The sequence below is a fragment of the Elephas maximus genome, chromosome 22 (assembly GCF_024166365.1).
Source record: "Elephas maximus indicus isolate mEleMax1 chromosome 22, mEleMax1 primary haplotype, whole genome shotgun sequence".
NCBI lineage: Eukaryota > Metazoa > Chordata > Mammalia > Proboscidea > Elephantidae > Elephas > Elephas maximus.
The window spans coordinates 61,636,813-61,653,102 of NC_064840.1; the positions used below are offsets into that span (position 1 = coordinate 61,636,813).

At 38.0% G+C, this 16,290-nt stretch overlaps 1 protein-coding gene across 1 annotated transcript in view; it reads right to left on the reverse strand.

The window, feature by feature from the left end:
• Positions 1-16,290, reverse strand: part of ADAM9 (ADAM metallopeptidase domain 9) — a 126,338-nt gene that overhangs the window by 66,574 nt on the left and 43,474 nt on the right. Inside the window, exons 2-4 of the mRNA XM_049865119.1 lie at positions 15,601-15,698; positions 7,833-7,891; positions 4,237-4,315 (exon numbers count right to left, since the gene is read on the reverse strand). Coding sequence (XP_049721076.1) covers positions 4,237-4,315; positions 7,833-7,891; positions 15,601-15,698 — 236 coding nt within the window. The remainder of the gene's footprint in view (positions 1-4,236; positions 4,316-7,832; positions 7,892-15,600; positions 15,699-16,290) is intronic.

The window sequence follows — 16,290 nt, forward strand, 5'->3', positions numbered from 1 at the left end:
CTTGAAACATTCAGGAAAAAAATAAGAAAAAAAAAGGATAAAGCAAATGTAGTAAAACATCAACATTCAGAGAATGTAGGTAAAGTGTTTGCATGAATTTATGTATTATTCATGCAACTTCTCTTGCAAATCTGAAATTGTGAAATAAAACATTTAAAAAGCAATTATAAACTAAACAACACAGGCTGAATTTCAACATTCTCCAACTTTCTCTAGGGTGGAGCAATTCATAACCACTAATTTTTTTTCTTTCTATTACTTTTTGTTCAAGTCTAGTTTTAATATTGCCTTTTTTTTGCTAGAGGAAAATAAATACTTTTTACTATTACAGATAACACAGTAACCCACAGCATGCAAAAATTAAACGTTTCTAGCTTCAAGTATAAAAAAAGTTCTCTATGACATCACTGAAACCCAGCAGTTGGTCACTTAATCTACCAAGTTGATGGTATTTTTCAATAACCTGCTTTTATTAAATATTTCCAAAGCACTCGTTAGTTCTCAAAAATAAATTATATCTCCTGAATTTACAAAATATCTCATTAAATTTCATGATTACAGTAAGAAGTGCAACTGACATAGTTTTAGAAACAAACTGACTCTTTGTAAGCAAAAAACTCAACTAGTGAGAATAGAAGTGCATAGAACTATTAAAGGATACCCTACTAGTTACAAGAGTCTGGGGTGTTTTGGTCAGTAAATGAAGAAACAAACAGAATCAGCTACTTGAAAGAGTTAGTTAAGACAATTCTAATGCATTTGCAAAGTACCTCAAAGTTATAAGATATATAGTAATTTGGAGTTTTATTTCACACAGAAACTCACATTAAGTGACTCCTTCCTTGTGAAAAACGGCCTTGTGAAAAAGATTCTATAGAGGAATCCTGATCAAAAGGGGGAAAGTGCAGAACAAAATTTCAAATTTTCATGGACTTCAGACTTTCTGGGACCATGGAGGCTGGAGGAACCCCTAAAACTACTGCCCTGAGATAACCTTAAACCAAATATATCCCCGAAACAGGGGCCTGGGGACCATGGTTTCAGGAGACATCTAGGTCAGCTGGCATAACAAAGTATATTAAGAAAACATTCTGCATCCCACTTTGGTGAGTGGCGTCTGGGGTCTTAAAAGCTAGCAAACAGCCATCTAAGATGCATCTATCGGTCTCAACCCACCTGGAACAAAGGAGAATGAAGAACATCAAAGATAGGAGGAAAATAGGAGCTCAAGAGACAGAAAGGGCCACATAAACCAAAGACTCTGTCAGCCTGAGACCGGAACAATCAAATGGTGCCTGGGTACCACCGATGACCGCCCTAACAGGGAACACAACAGAGAATCCCTGATGGAGCAGGAGAAAAGTGGAATGCAGACCTCACATTCTAGTAAAAAGACCAGACTTAATGGTCTGACTGAGACTGGAGAGACTCCAGAGGTCACAGCCCCTGGACACTCTGTTAGCCTCAAACTGAAACAATTCCCGAAGCCGACGCTTCCGACAAAGATAAGATTGGTCTAAGAGACAAGAAATGATACTGGTGAGGAGTGTGCTTCTTGGCTCAAGTAGACTTATGAGACTATGTGGGCAGCTCCTGTCCAGAGGTGAAACGAAAAGGCAGGGGGGACAGGAGCTGGTTGAATGGACACAGGAAATACAGGGTGGAAAGGAGAAGTGTGCTGTCACATTACAGGGAGAGCAACTAGGGTCACATAACAATTTGTGTATAAGTTTTTGTATGAGAAACTGGCTTGAATTGTAAACTTTCACTTAAAGCATAATAATAAAAAAAAAAGATTAAAAAAATACATATATCCCCTCAAATCTTCTTAAAACCAAACAACAGTTTAGTAAAAAATGTCTACCTTGAACATTATGCGCCTTTAACAACTATCTATATGGGATCAAATTGACAACAACAACTCGAAAGATCAGATGGAAACTTAGGTGGCAGCGAGTTTATGTTAATGATGAAGGAACAACTCAGAAAAGGGGGGTGAGTATGGTTGCTCAACTCGAATGTAATTAATGTCAATGAATGGTACATGTAGAAACTTGAACTGATGTATGTTTTGCTGTCTATATTCTCAACAACATAAAAATTTTTTTAAATGGCCTTGTAAAAGATACTGATGATGAAAGCCAAATAATAATTTTATAAATTACTTTAAGCTTACACAACAGAATAAGGGAAAACACTTAAATTTTCTCAGTGTAACTTAATTACATTTTATGAACAAAAATACGCCATTATGCTATTTGAAATCCAAAATATGCAAAAAATTATCAATATCAACATTTTAATTATATTTCAAATCTAGAATCCTACTTTGATCCACCTGAACAATATTAAATAACCAAGAAATAAGTGCAAGATTCCATCTGTCTTAATTTATATTTTTCCAATATCCAAGAAAACACAAAAATTCTATAAAATACTTTAAGATAATAATTTAATTTAAGATAATTTAAATTTATAAAAATAATTATAATTATTAAAAATAATTTAAAATAAAATAACTAATTTAAGATAATAGTTACATAAATTTCTATGTAATTTAAATCTGTGTTTAGCAGTTTGAAAGTAAACATACTTTCAATAATAATAACTAAAAATTATATTGGGTTAAAAATTATCAGACTGGCTGTTCTAAGTATCTTAAAAATATTGGCTCATTTTAGCTTTCCAATAACTTCATGAAGTAGTAACTATTATTCTCATTTTAAGGTGGGAATGCTGAGGCACAAACAGGTTAAAGTGACCGGATCAGCAATAAGTAAAGCGACAAAGACAAAATTCAAGCCCTAACAGTGTGTATCTCCAGAACCCATGCCAAGAAATTCTCCAAGGGTGAAAAAAATCCTTTTTTAAGATCACTGTTTTTGTCCAATGGCAAAAATTGCGTGGTCTTTAGCCTCTCAAACCAAAACCTATTGCCATAGAGTCTATTCTGGCTCATAGCGACCCTACAGGACAGAGTAGAACTGCCCCATAGAGTTTCCAAGAAGCTGCTGGTAGCTTCGAACTGCTGACCTTTTGGTTAGCAGCCGTGCTCTTAACCAGTGCACCACCAAGGATCTCTTTAGCCTCATGTCATAGTAAGCTTTAGGCGGGTGGGCAGATGGGCGGATGATTTTTAATGTCTTATGCTATAATGTAAATTAAACTCCTCTATTAACTTTCTATTAAACATTGGACAAACAGGGCACTAAAATAACTCAGAAATGGGCCAGAAAAGGACAGAAAGAAGTCAGTATTTCCTTTTTCTTTAAGTACTAATAAAACCTAAAAAAAATCCAACCCATTGCCGTCGAGTAGATTCCAGCTCATAGCAACCCTACAGGACAGAGTAGAACTGCTCCATAGAGTTTCCAAGGAGTGCCTGGTGGATTCGAACTGCTGACCTTTTGGTTAGCAGCCGCAGCACTTAACCACTATGCCACTAGGGTTTCCAAAGTACTAATAAAAATTTAGTCTTAAATAAAGATTTTGCCTTCCATTTATTTGAAGAGTGCTGCAAAGTGCATAATTAATATAATTCAATCTAGTAGAACATTACAAAGTTCAGGGGGGAAAAAAAAACACATGTTTAACAGGAATAAAGATTCCTTATAAAAACTATTTGAACAGAAAAACACACAGGACTGAACTGCCAAAAAGGGCTATAAAACATTCTTCCTGAACAAAACTAGAAGTGCTTATTCTCTATCTAAACAACACATAAAGCCAAATTAGACATCTGCCGATTATTTCAAGTATTCCCAGCCAGTTCCGTCCCCAGGAGTACTCTGTTCACTGACTCAGAGAGGACCACACCTCATTAGAAAAGAACTGCTTTCAGCTAAAAATTAGAACATACAAGAGCAAACAAGCATTTGTTCTTTCTTAAATGCTAATAGCAAATCACATGGTTTACTAAAAAAAAAAAAGAAGTAAGACATGCTTTCAAAGGTATTAATTTTCAGCTGGAAAATCAAACACTGCTCTTTTCAAAATATTTCAAACTTTCCTCCTTCAAAAGTAGCAAGGATTATCATTAAATAGAAGATAACTTCCCTGTGCAGTTTAGTTTACCTCAGTGCACTCAGCAACCCCCTAGGGCAGCTCCGCATGTTATGATGTGAATGGTGCTCTTTGGGGCTGTGCAATGTAACAATCCAGAGAACCTGAATAGAACTGATTTTAAACATATAGTTGTTTTAAATCTTGCCATAGGTTCAAGAGGAAATATATTACCTGTATATCAGGACGGTCAGAGATTACAGCCCCTTCCTTGTTGTAGGTATAAACTACAAAATCTTTGGGCAAAAGGTCTCTGAAAGAGGAACAAAACACACCATTGAGAATTGTTTTATCTATACACAGCTAAGAGGCACAACCCATAAGATGTTATTCCTAGAAGAGATGAATAAATAAAAACTTTCACCTGATATATTCTTAATTTAAAGAATGGGCTTCCGTAAACCTAAAAGCTCATTGACGGACTTGAATCTCAAACAGTGTGTACTACTTACTCCTAAAGAATATTAAGATAAACATTTGTCCTAATGGTAAAGCACCAGTTGAAAAAAACTTGACGCAACGTAAGTAATGTCCTTAAATTTTTCTGGTACATCTTATAGGAAAAGTATAAATTGGGTTATTCACAGTATATCATATTTCTAAAAAAGAAATCAATTTTTTTTCCAAAAACTCTATATAAACAAGCAGCATTTAATGCCTTGCCCTCCTAAGTACGGAGGCAAACTTTTGTGTCAGCTGTTGGGGGAAACAAGTATTCCTGATGCCTGAAGCTTCCTTCCACGTGGAGGGAGCTCAGGAGAGCAACTCCATGTGTAAGGCAGAGTTATCTTGAACAGGACTGGGGCAGCTTAAATGGACAAGTCAGGGATACAATGTGCTAGCTAGTGACTTTGTCCCATAGTGTCGCTATGAGTTGGAACAGACTCGACAGCAGTGGGTTTTGTTGGTTTTCTTTTTTTTTGGTTTAAAGTTCAAAACTCCGCTGGAGGCACCCATGGACAGATAGATGGTTTGCATCCTGTTTAATCAGTTACATAGGCTGACTCTAGCTACACGACTGGTCTAGTATAAAAGACCCCTTCGGTAAACTTGTGCCTGGGCTCACCTGAAAGTAAGATACCTCACACATTTCTCAGTGGTTTGTAATCTGAAGACAAAGCACATCTGTGCAATTGAGAAAGGACCCTGGGGTGGGTGGGGTGGGAGGGTTGCCTGGAAGTTTTTGAAACCTTTGATGAATATCTGTGCTTTCTTTCTCTTGAGTCCTTTCGGTAACTCAATCCTGTGCAATCAGTGCATGGTCTCTGCTTCTCCCATACATAAGCATCCCTTGCTCCATCCAGTGGGAAAATTGAAAAGAAAAAACTGGAGATGCTTGGCTTTGTTCTGTGCTCTTTGGTCTTTTGAAGTCGCTGCCTACCAGCAAGAACACAAATTCCACTATGCTTCTCTAGACCTGCTTTGTAATGCTAACATGAATGGCTAAATCTGCCTAATACTGGGGTTTAGGCCCGTCGGGTTCTCATTCTAAGCTAAATCCACCAATCTCGCCTTTATCAGTAATAAAACTGATATTTTGATCCCCTATCTAACTTAATTTCCTATTTTATATTTAAATTTGTTCAGCATAGGCAGAGAAGAGGGTTGTTATGTTCTTTCCCACAAACCCCACCCCCACAGCCATCAAATATCCCAACTGAAGTGATTGTATACACTCTTCTACAAGAAGGCTTTATGACTTTAACCAGGTTCTCAAGAGATTCGTGACCTACAAAAGTTAAGACCTCCATTCTAGAGACAATGGGAAAAGAAAAGATGCATTCACTTGCGTGTTAAAAAAACAAACATATTGCTATCAAGTTGCTTCTAACTCATACTGACCCTATAGGACACAGCAGAACTGGCCCATAGGGTTTTCAAGGCCGTAATTTTTTTTTTTTTAAGTCTTATACAGAAGCAGACTGCCACATCTTTCTCCCATGAAGCGGCTGGTGGGTTCAAATTACCAACCTTATGCTTGGCAGCTGAGCACTTAATCGATGTGCCACCCAGGCTCTTCTCACTCACATATAAAAAAAAATGCCCTCATTGCTACAGCATACCGAGCCATTTTATTATAAGCTGTCTATCCTAACTTTTTTTTCATTAGTGATCACTAGCTTTGGTGATCACCTTTCAAAGACATTCAAAGGGCTGACATTATAAATGCCTGTAAAATTACCACACTTGTTCAATTCAAGAAGCATAGAAATATAGAACAGACATAGTACAATATATAGATTACCAGAATAAAGGTAAAATGACTTGGATTTGTGTTCACTTTTAATGCAAACTACGTGATGTTGAGCAAGTTGTTAATTTTCTTGAACCTTTGTGATGTTATGAATAAATAAGGGCCATAAACAGTTTTCTATAGCAAAGTTGTTATAACAATATAAGTGACATAATTGTTATGAAAATGTTTCATAAGCTTAGTTTTCAGCTTATAAAACATTTTCATAACCATTATGTATATGCAAACATAAATATATATATAGAACAGACCAGAAGGACTATCCCATAGGGTTTCCAAGGCAGTAAATCTCTATAGAAGTAGACTGTCACATCTTTCTCGCATGGAATGGCTAGAGAGTTCAGACCAGACCATTCCATTAGCAGCTGAATGCTTCAGCCACTGAGCCACCAGGGTTCCTCATAGAGAATAATTACTTTATTGCAATAATCTGAATTAACTTTCATCTCCTTGTAGTAAGGAAGAATAGAAGAAAATATTTAAACCTGTTATAATTTTGTACATGCTAACATCATTACATTGAAATCCAGCAGGATTACTCAGGGTTATAAAAACCCGTTGCTCTCGAGTCGATTCCGACTCATGGCGACTCGGGGTTATACGAGATATAAATAACTAACATACATGAAAGCACCTGTTAAAGTGTCTGGAACACAGAAAATGTTCAATAAATGTCAGTTTCCATCAAGAGGAGTAGAAGGCCTAAGGAAGCCTCTCTGAAAATGTCTCTCACACTGCCTGAAATTCAGCCAAGGCAACTCAGTAACTTTGAGTCAATATCCTCTTCTAAAATAAACTGTGCTTCTCAAACTTCAGGATGCATAAAAATAAACTGAAAAGCTTGTTAAAACATACATTTCTGGAACCCATCTCCCAAAATTCTGATTCATTCTAGGGCTGGGGTTGAGAATTTGTGTTTCTAACAAACTGCTGCTGGTACCATGACCACAATTTGAGGAGCACTTTCCTAGAGGGTAAAGCATTACAACCCATCATTCACACTCCAGTGTGAACAGGTCTCTGAGATGGCTTTTTTTTCCTGGGCTCTTTCACTAAAGAAACTGGAAGTATTGCTGGGTCCAAAAAGAGACAGAGAGGATCCTGAGATCAGGATAGGCCACAAGAGTGTAGGCAGCTCAGCCTAGGCAAAAAAAAGAAGCTTGGCATTTGAAAGCAGACAAAGAACACATTTTAACTGTGGTAGCATCAGATGAAAACATGCTAAAATGAGGAAAAGGGCAGGTGAGAGACTACTGAAGACTTTCACCTATGCTCAATTGTTTGCCCTGGGCCAATCATGATTAAAAAGTTTTCTTAAATACAACTTTTTCTTACTTTAAACTTATTTTCTCCTGATTTAAGGTCAATGGAAATTCAAAATAGTATGGTTTTTTCCCCATGCTTTTATTATTCTCACTTCTTATCAACCTACTAAAACTATTTACTAGAAAAGAAACCGATACAGTATTTAAAAAAAAAAAAAAACCGAAAAGCTAAAGTAAATCAAATTTCTTACTTGTTCATTTCCAAGTGAATAATACGTTCTCTTCCTTCAGCTTGAATGACATAAGATACCTGAATGCACAGGAAGGAAAAAAATAACAATATAACACCATTTTGTAAATTACATATCAATAGCAGGTCATTTTAACACTGACCACAATTGCTTTATAAAAGAACTTTATATTTGCTCTTAAATAATAAGAATATACTGTATATAAAACATTACTAACAATGCAGAAGAGAAACTAGATAAGTGGGAGCTCCTAAAAATCAAACACCTACACTCATCCAGAGACTTCACCAAAAGAATAAAAAGATTACCTACGGACTGGGAAAAAGTTTTTGGCTATGACGTTTCCAGTCAACATCTGATCTCTAAAATCTACATGATACTGCAAAAACTCAACAACAAAAAGACAAATAAGCCAATTAAAAAAATGCACAAAGGATATGAACAGGCACTTCATTAAAGAAGACATTCAGGTAGCTAACAGATACATGAGGAAATGCTCACGATCATTAGCCATTAGAGAAATGCAGATCAAAACTACAGTGAGATTCCATCTCACTCCAACGAGGCTGGCATTAATCCAAAGAACACAAAATAATAAATCTTGGAGAGGTTGTGGAGAGTCTGGAACACTTACACATTGCTGGCAGGAATGTAAAATGGTACAACCACTTTAGAAATCGATTTGGCGCTTCCTTCAAAAACTAGAAATAGAATTACCATATGGTCCAGCAATCCCACTCCTTGGAATATATCCTAGAGAAATAAGAGCCTTTACATGAACAGATATATGCACACCCATGTTCACTGCAGCACTGTTTACAACAGCAAAAAGATGGAGGCAACCAAGGTGTCCATCAACGGATGAATGGATAAATAAATTATGGTATATTCACACAATGGAATACTACGCATTGATAAAGAACAATGATGAATCAGTGAAACATTTCATAACATGGAGGAATCTGGACAGCATTATGCTGAGTGAAATTAGTCAGCTGTAAAAGGACAGATATTGTATAAGACCACAATTATAATAACTGCAGAAATAGTTTAAACAGAGAAGAAAATATTCTTTGATGGTTATGAGAGGAGGGAGGGAGAGAGAGGGGTTTTCACTAATTAGATAGTAGATGAGAATTATTTTAAGTGAAGGGAAAGACAACACGATACAGCCGAGGTCAGCACAACTGGACTAAACTAAAAGCAAAGAAGTTTCCTTAATAAACTGAACACTTTGAAAGCCAGAGTAGCAAAAGTTGTGATGGATATATTTACAACAATGACAAAAAAAAGTAGCTGCTGAGGCTGCTTGTGTACGACCAAAAACCTCATGGAATTTGGTTCCTTGGTTTGGAGGTTTGAGGTCATGGTTTCTTGGGATAGTCCTATTAATTGGCCTAATGAGTTTGGTGCTTCTCTTCTACCTCCTAATTTATTGCTTATCTTAAAAGCTTGCAAGCAGCCATCCCAAGAACAACTGGTCTCTCTCTATTCACCTGGAGCAACAGAGGAAGAAGGAGAGCCAGGAAGAGAAGGAGGAAATGGAATGTGTGGCTAATTGCCTCCGTGAACAACTGCCTCCTTTGCCATGAGACCAGAAAAACTGGAAGATGCCTGGCTACCATTACTGAACATTTTGATCAAAGATTCTGTAGAAGAATCCTGATCAAATGGGGGGAAATGTAGAACAGAATTTCAAATTTTCACTGACTCTAGACTTTCTGGAGCCATGGAGGATGGATGAACCCCTGAAACTATTGCCCTGAGATAATCTTTAAACCTTAAATCAAAAATATCCTTGGAAGTCTTCTTAAAACCAAACAATAGTTTAGTTTAACTAGTAAAAAATGTCTGCCTTGAGCCCTATGCTGTTTTAAAAACCATCTATCTGGGATCAAATTGACAACAGCAACTTGAAAGATTAGATAGAAACTTAGGGGGTAATGAGTTTATGTTAATGGGGGAGGAACAACTTAGAAAAGGAGGGTGAGAACAGTCACGCAACTCAAAGAATGTAATCAATGTCACTGAATTCTACGTGTAGAAATTGATGAATTAGTATGTTTTCCTGTGTATACTATCAACAACAAAATAAAATTTCTAAAGAAGTGCAAAATAAATAAATTACCTATTGCCAAAATCACCTGCATGTCTATCTAAACTCTTAAATTCATTTCTAATTCAGCTATAACTTCAGAGGTTATTTTTCAAATCCAGGCATTTATTATCTGTACTATGAGATGAAGTTCTTAGTTTCAAGAGATTATCCCTAGTTCTAGTTATCCGAAGTAAAAAGAAATTCAGACTCTTTATGACTTTATATCTGCAATGCAACTTCCAAATTTCAATGCTAAAATACACTTTTTCCCCCATATTAACATCTCTGAAATCAGGATGCTTTGTACAAAGAAACATCAGTCTACTCGGCAGAACTTTCATTTCTTTATTAGCTGAACATAAAATAACAGTGCGTTACAATTGATGGTAACTTAGAGCCAACGAATTAATATAAGGTAACTTACACATCCTCAAGCACATGGGATTCTTTTCACCACCTCAAACACCTCTGAAATAACTTTCCCAGCAACTCACCATTTCACTAGCCACAAAGGCTTAATGTGATTTCTAGAACTGGGAGATTCACCTTCATCTTAACTCTTTAATAAAAAAGAAAGCCATGGAAGAACTCAATAATATTATCAGAGTGCCTATTTTTCCTATTGCTTCCTGACTTAATACTTTGCCAAGTAACAACATTACCCTCCCTCTCTGACTTATAAGACTTAGAATAAGTTCTAAATCCTGGCATTCTACGTCCACATCCTCAGTGAGAACCTGAAAACGATTTCATCTACTTCAATTTCCATGGAGGCAACAAAAACACCAAGATCTTTCCATTGCCACAGTTTTAGCAAATGCCTTTCTATCTTACCTACTCTTGGCCAATTATACGATGTACAGCCATCACTGTCACCTCCACTGAGAAGAATTCCAACAGTGTAGGAACTGGTTTATGATATTGTCTTCTTCCCCCATATATCGGCATGGATTGCTCACTCCCCTTCTTTTGGTCTTTGCTCAAGAGTCATCTTTTCAATAAGGCCTTCCCAGTCCATCCTATTAAAAACGTAACTTTTCCCCGCTCCCACTTCCTGCACCCTCAATCCCTCTTCCTGCTTTAATCTTCTCTACAGTGCTTACTTCAATCTTAACATATTAATATAATTAATACATAAGTAATATACATAACTATATTATACACATAAATATTTTATGAATAATATATTTATTGTCTTTCCTCTCTACTAGAATGGAGGTTCCATGGTGGTGGTGTTGTTGTTGGGTGTCATTGAGTTGGTTCTGACTCATAGTGACCCTATGTACAACAGAATGAACGCTGCCCAGTCGTGCACCATCATCACAATCATTATGCTTGAGCCCATTGTTGCAGCCACTGTGCGAATCCCATCTTGTTGAGGGTCTTCTTCTTTTTTGCTGACCCTCCACTTTACCAAGCATGACGCCCTTCCCCAAAGACTGGTCTTCCCTGACAACATGTCCAAGTATGTGAGACAAAGTTTCACGATCTTGCTTTCTAAGGAGCATTCTGGCTGTACTTCTTCCAAGATAGATTTATTCAATTCTTCTGGCTGTCCATGATATATTCAATATTCCTCACCAAAACAATAATTCAAAGGCATCAATTCTTCTTTGGTCTTCCTTATTCATTGTTAAGCTTTCACACGCATCTGAGGCGATTGAAAATATCAAGGCTTGGGTCAGGTGAATCTTAGTCCTCGAAGTGACATCTATGTTTTTCAACACTTTAAAGAGGTCTTTTGCAGCAGATTTGCCCAATGCAACACGTCATTTGATCTCCTGACCACTGCTCCATAGGTATGGATAGTGGATCCAAGTAAAATGAAATCCTCGACAACTTCAATCTTTTCTCTGTTTATCATTGATCTAGTTGCGATGATTTTTGTTTTCCTTCTGTTGAGGTGCAATCCGTACTGAAGGCTGTAGTCTTTGATCTTCATCAGTACAAAAGAGGATCTTGAAGTTCTCTTAACTTCTGGCAAGCAAGGTTTTGTCATCTGCATATCACAGGTTGCCAATGAGTTTTCCTCCAATCCTAAGCAAATTCATACATCTCCTGGTACCTGGTATGTAGCTACTGATCTGGTCAAAGCCTTTTTCTAGATTCCAGTTTTGAAGGAACACCAGAAGCATTTTGCTTTCAGTTGGCAAGGCCAACAATACATCTTCACCATTCAACCTCAGGGGTATATAATCTCTCCAGCCTTATGTCATAATTCAGTCCACAGGGAATTTGATCACCTTTTCCTTCCAAAAGATGTCAAACTGGTCCATTACATTGATGACGTTATGCTGATTGGACCTAGTAAGGAAGAAATATCAGTGACTCTAGACTTATTGTTAAGACATTTGCTTGATAGTGGGTAGGAAATTAACCTGACAAAAATTCAGGTGCCTTTCACCTCAGCAAAATTTCTAGGGATCCAGTGGTGTGGAGCATGTAGACATATTCTTTCTAAAGTAAAGTATAAGTTGTTACATCCAGCCCCTCCTACAACAAAAAAAGAGGCACAAAGCCTGGCGGGTCGCTTTCAATTTTGGAGACAGCATACCATATTTTATGCAAATAACCACACCTTCTACGTTTGTTTGCCAACTGCTCCCTCCTCCCACAAGGTATTTTTGTAAATGCACTAATTCTTTTACAACAACATGTAAAAAAAATTGGCACGGCAGCACTTACAAAAATACCTCCCAGGAAGAGCGCGCAGTTGGCAAACAAATGTAGAAGATGCCTATTACTTACATAAAAATATGGTATCCCTCATTTGGGTGTGATACTCTGGCCTATTTATCAAGTGACACAAAAAGCTGCTAGTTTTCAGTAGGACCCAGAACAAGAGAAGGCTCTGCAATAGGTTCAGGCTGCCATGCAAGCCACTCTGCCACTTGGGCTATTTGATCTGGGGGTTTCAATGGTGCTTGAAATGTCAGTAGTATATAGAGACACTGTTTGGAGTCTTTGGCAGGCCCCTCTTGGTGAATCACAGTGTAGACCCCAGGATTTTGGAGCAAAGCCCTGCCATCCTCTGCAGATAACTACTCTCCTTTTGAGAAACAGCTTTTGGCTTGTTATTGGGCCTTACTAAAGAGGCTGAATGCTTCACCTTGGGCCACCAATTCACCATGCAGCCCAAGCTGCCCGTCATGAACTGGGTGTTGTCTGATCCACAGAGCCAAAAAGTTGGGTGTGCACAGCAGCACTCCATCATCAAATGGAAGTGGTATATAGGAGATCGAGTCTAAGCAGGACCTGAAGGCACAAGTAACTGGCATGAAGGTGTAGCCCAAATGCCCATGGTCTCCACTTCTGTCACATCACCTTCCACTTCCCAAGTCTGTAGAGGCAGGAAAGAGAATTCTCCTGATTCACGTAGCAGCAGGGGCTGGTGAACTCAAGATCCATAGGCCAGAAAGCAGGGCTGTTACAAACTTCTGCTGATTCATGTAGCTGCAGAGACTGGCGAACCCAAGATCAGCAGGCCAGAGAGCAGGCTGTAGCAGGCTGTGAAGATCAACGAATCTCAAGATTGGCAAGCAAGCTGCTAGCTCAAGTCCCAAAAACCAGAGGTCAGATGAACGGAAGTCAGCTACAGAGTCTAGAACAAGCAAAAGCCCCAGCAAGGCAAGCGTGAAGGAATTAGGTGGAGGGGGGCAGAGAGATGAAGGCTGAGGGGGCAGTGAGCCACCACAGGCCCTGCTCCCACCAGTACCACTCAATAGATTATATCGCGGGGGTGATTACATACCAAATTTCAACAGGGAAATGATCACGACATTATACAACTGCCAAAACACTTGAGAATCACAGCCCAGCCAAGCTGACACACAATCTTAACCATCACATACACTGACTCATGAGCTGTGGCTAATGGTTTGGCGGGATGGTCTGGGACTTGGAAGGAACACAATTGGAAAATTGGAGACAAGGAGGCATGGGGGAGAGGTATGTGGACAGACCTCTCTGAATGGGCCAAAGAAGTGAAGATATTTGTGTTCCATATGAATGCTTACCAAAGAGTGACCTAGGCAGAGAATTTTAACAATCAAGTGGATAGGATGACGCTTTCTGAGGATACCAGTCAGCCTTTCTCCCCAGCCACTCCTGTCATTGTCCAATAGGCTCATGAACAAAGTGGCCATGATGGCAAGGACAGAGATTATGCATGGGCTCAGCAACATGGACTTCCATCCACGAAGGCCAGCTTGGCTACAGCCACTGCTGAGTGCCCAATCTGCCAGCAGCAGAGACCAACACAGCGCTTGGTATGGCGCCTGATGGCAGGTTGATCACACTGGACTACTTCCATCATGAAAAGTCCAACATTTTGTGCCTACTAGGATACATTAGATGATCAAACCAGGCTAACACCTGTGACCCAGCTTAACAACCTGCAAACCACCTCATACTTAGGAGTATATCAGCAATTCAGAGGTTTATAAGCTAGACTATATTCTTCATTATCTGTCACTGAAATGATTAAAAAGCATACAAGTTAAATTATACTTCTATAAAGTTGAAGGGTGTGTAAAACCACCTGAAGTACAAATATACTATTTCTGAGCAAACTTTGCAATAAGCAAAAAAATACATATAAAAAATAAAATACACATAAAAAATACCTTTTCTGCATTGGTTACTACATTAAGAGCACAGTAAGTTTATTCCAGCATGAAGACAAAACTCTCTTTTAGATAAACATTCCCAGGTATGAAATACATGCACGTAACACACTACTATTCTCCAGAGTACATGGAGATAAAATATCCTATCACAAACTAAGTGTGGTTAATTCTATTGCAACAAAATCACTGTCAAGGGTTAAAAATTAATGTAACCAGCACTTACCCTGTTTAGAATTCTATTTTACAACTATTTCATTCTGTTATGTTTCAAGCTGACCATTTTCTCTTAAGAACAAAGATACTGTCTTAGTCATCTAGTGCTGCTATAACAAATACCACAAGCGGATGGCTTTAGCAAAGAGAAATGTACTCTCTCACAGTCTAGTATGCTACAAGCCCAAATTCAGGGTGTCAGCTCCAGGAGAAGACTTTCTCTGTCGGATCTGGAGGAAGGTCCGTGTCACCAATCTTCCCTTGGCCTAGGAGCTTCTCCGTCTAGGAACCTCAGGTCCAAAGGACACGCTCTGCTCCCAGCACTGCTTTCTTGGTGGTATGAGGTAGCCATGTCTCTCTGCTTGCTTCTCTCTTTTATATCTCAGAAGAGATTGGCTTAAGACACTATCTAATCTTGTAGATCTCATCAATATAACTACCACTAATCCATTTCATTACCCCATAGTAACAGGATTTACAACACATAGGGAAATCACATCAGATGACAAAATGGTAGACAATCACACAATACTGGGAATCAGGACCCAGCGAAGTCGACAGGTACTTTTGAGGGACACAATTCAATCATGACAGATACTAAGGATCAATATGTTGTTTTTACTAGAATAATATCCAATGAACATCATTGCCATGTGGTACCGTATTACCATTGGCCAACATTAATATTCACATAATAAAATTAAAAACATAAAAAATTAACGTAATAAAAATTGAACCAATCAATACTGAAAATAACACCTTGTGCTAACAACAACAACAAAAAAAGGAAAATTTAAACACAATACATTCTTATCAAGATATAACTTACCTGTTTTGAATAGGGCCTGGGGGCTTCTCTTCGTTCTCTAGTTAACCTCCAAGGAGTTATAATTTCATAAGAAGAGAGACGTGAGGTCTGTTGAAAGCCTATAGAAAATGAAATTATAAAAGTGATATAACAAGTGAAAACTGGAAAACTACACAGTACCAAAATACAATAAAAATCAAAACCTGAATGTTCAAATTACTAAAAAATCATGACATTCCCATATTAAAACATATATACATAGTTTTATTTATATAAAGTTTTACATGAAAACAGCAATATACTGGATAAGTATGAGGAAAGAAAATATATCTTAAAAAAAGGGTGTCAACCTTGATCCAAACAATAGGCTTTCTTCTGTATATATTATATACACCGGGGCCCTGGCGGCACAGTGATTAAGTGGTTGGCTGCTAACCAAAAAGGTCGGCAATTCGAATCCACCAGCTGCTCCTTGGAAACCCTACAGGGCGGTTCCACTCTGTGCTATAGGGTCACTATAAGTTGGAACCAACTCGACAGCAATGGGTTTGGGTATTTTTTTATAAATATACAATCATTTTCAAACCTTTTTTTCAAAAGAAATCTTAAGATATGAACCAAAGAGAAAAAAGAGGAGGAGCTTTGCTGAGGAGATGGAAGGAATGCATCCTGAAGCCTAGCATCATACACTCATCTTCCATTTCCCACCCA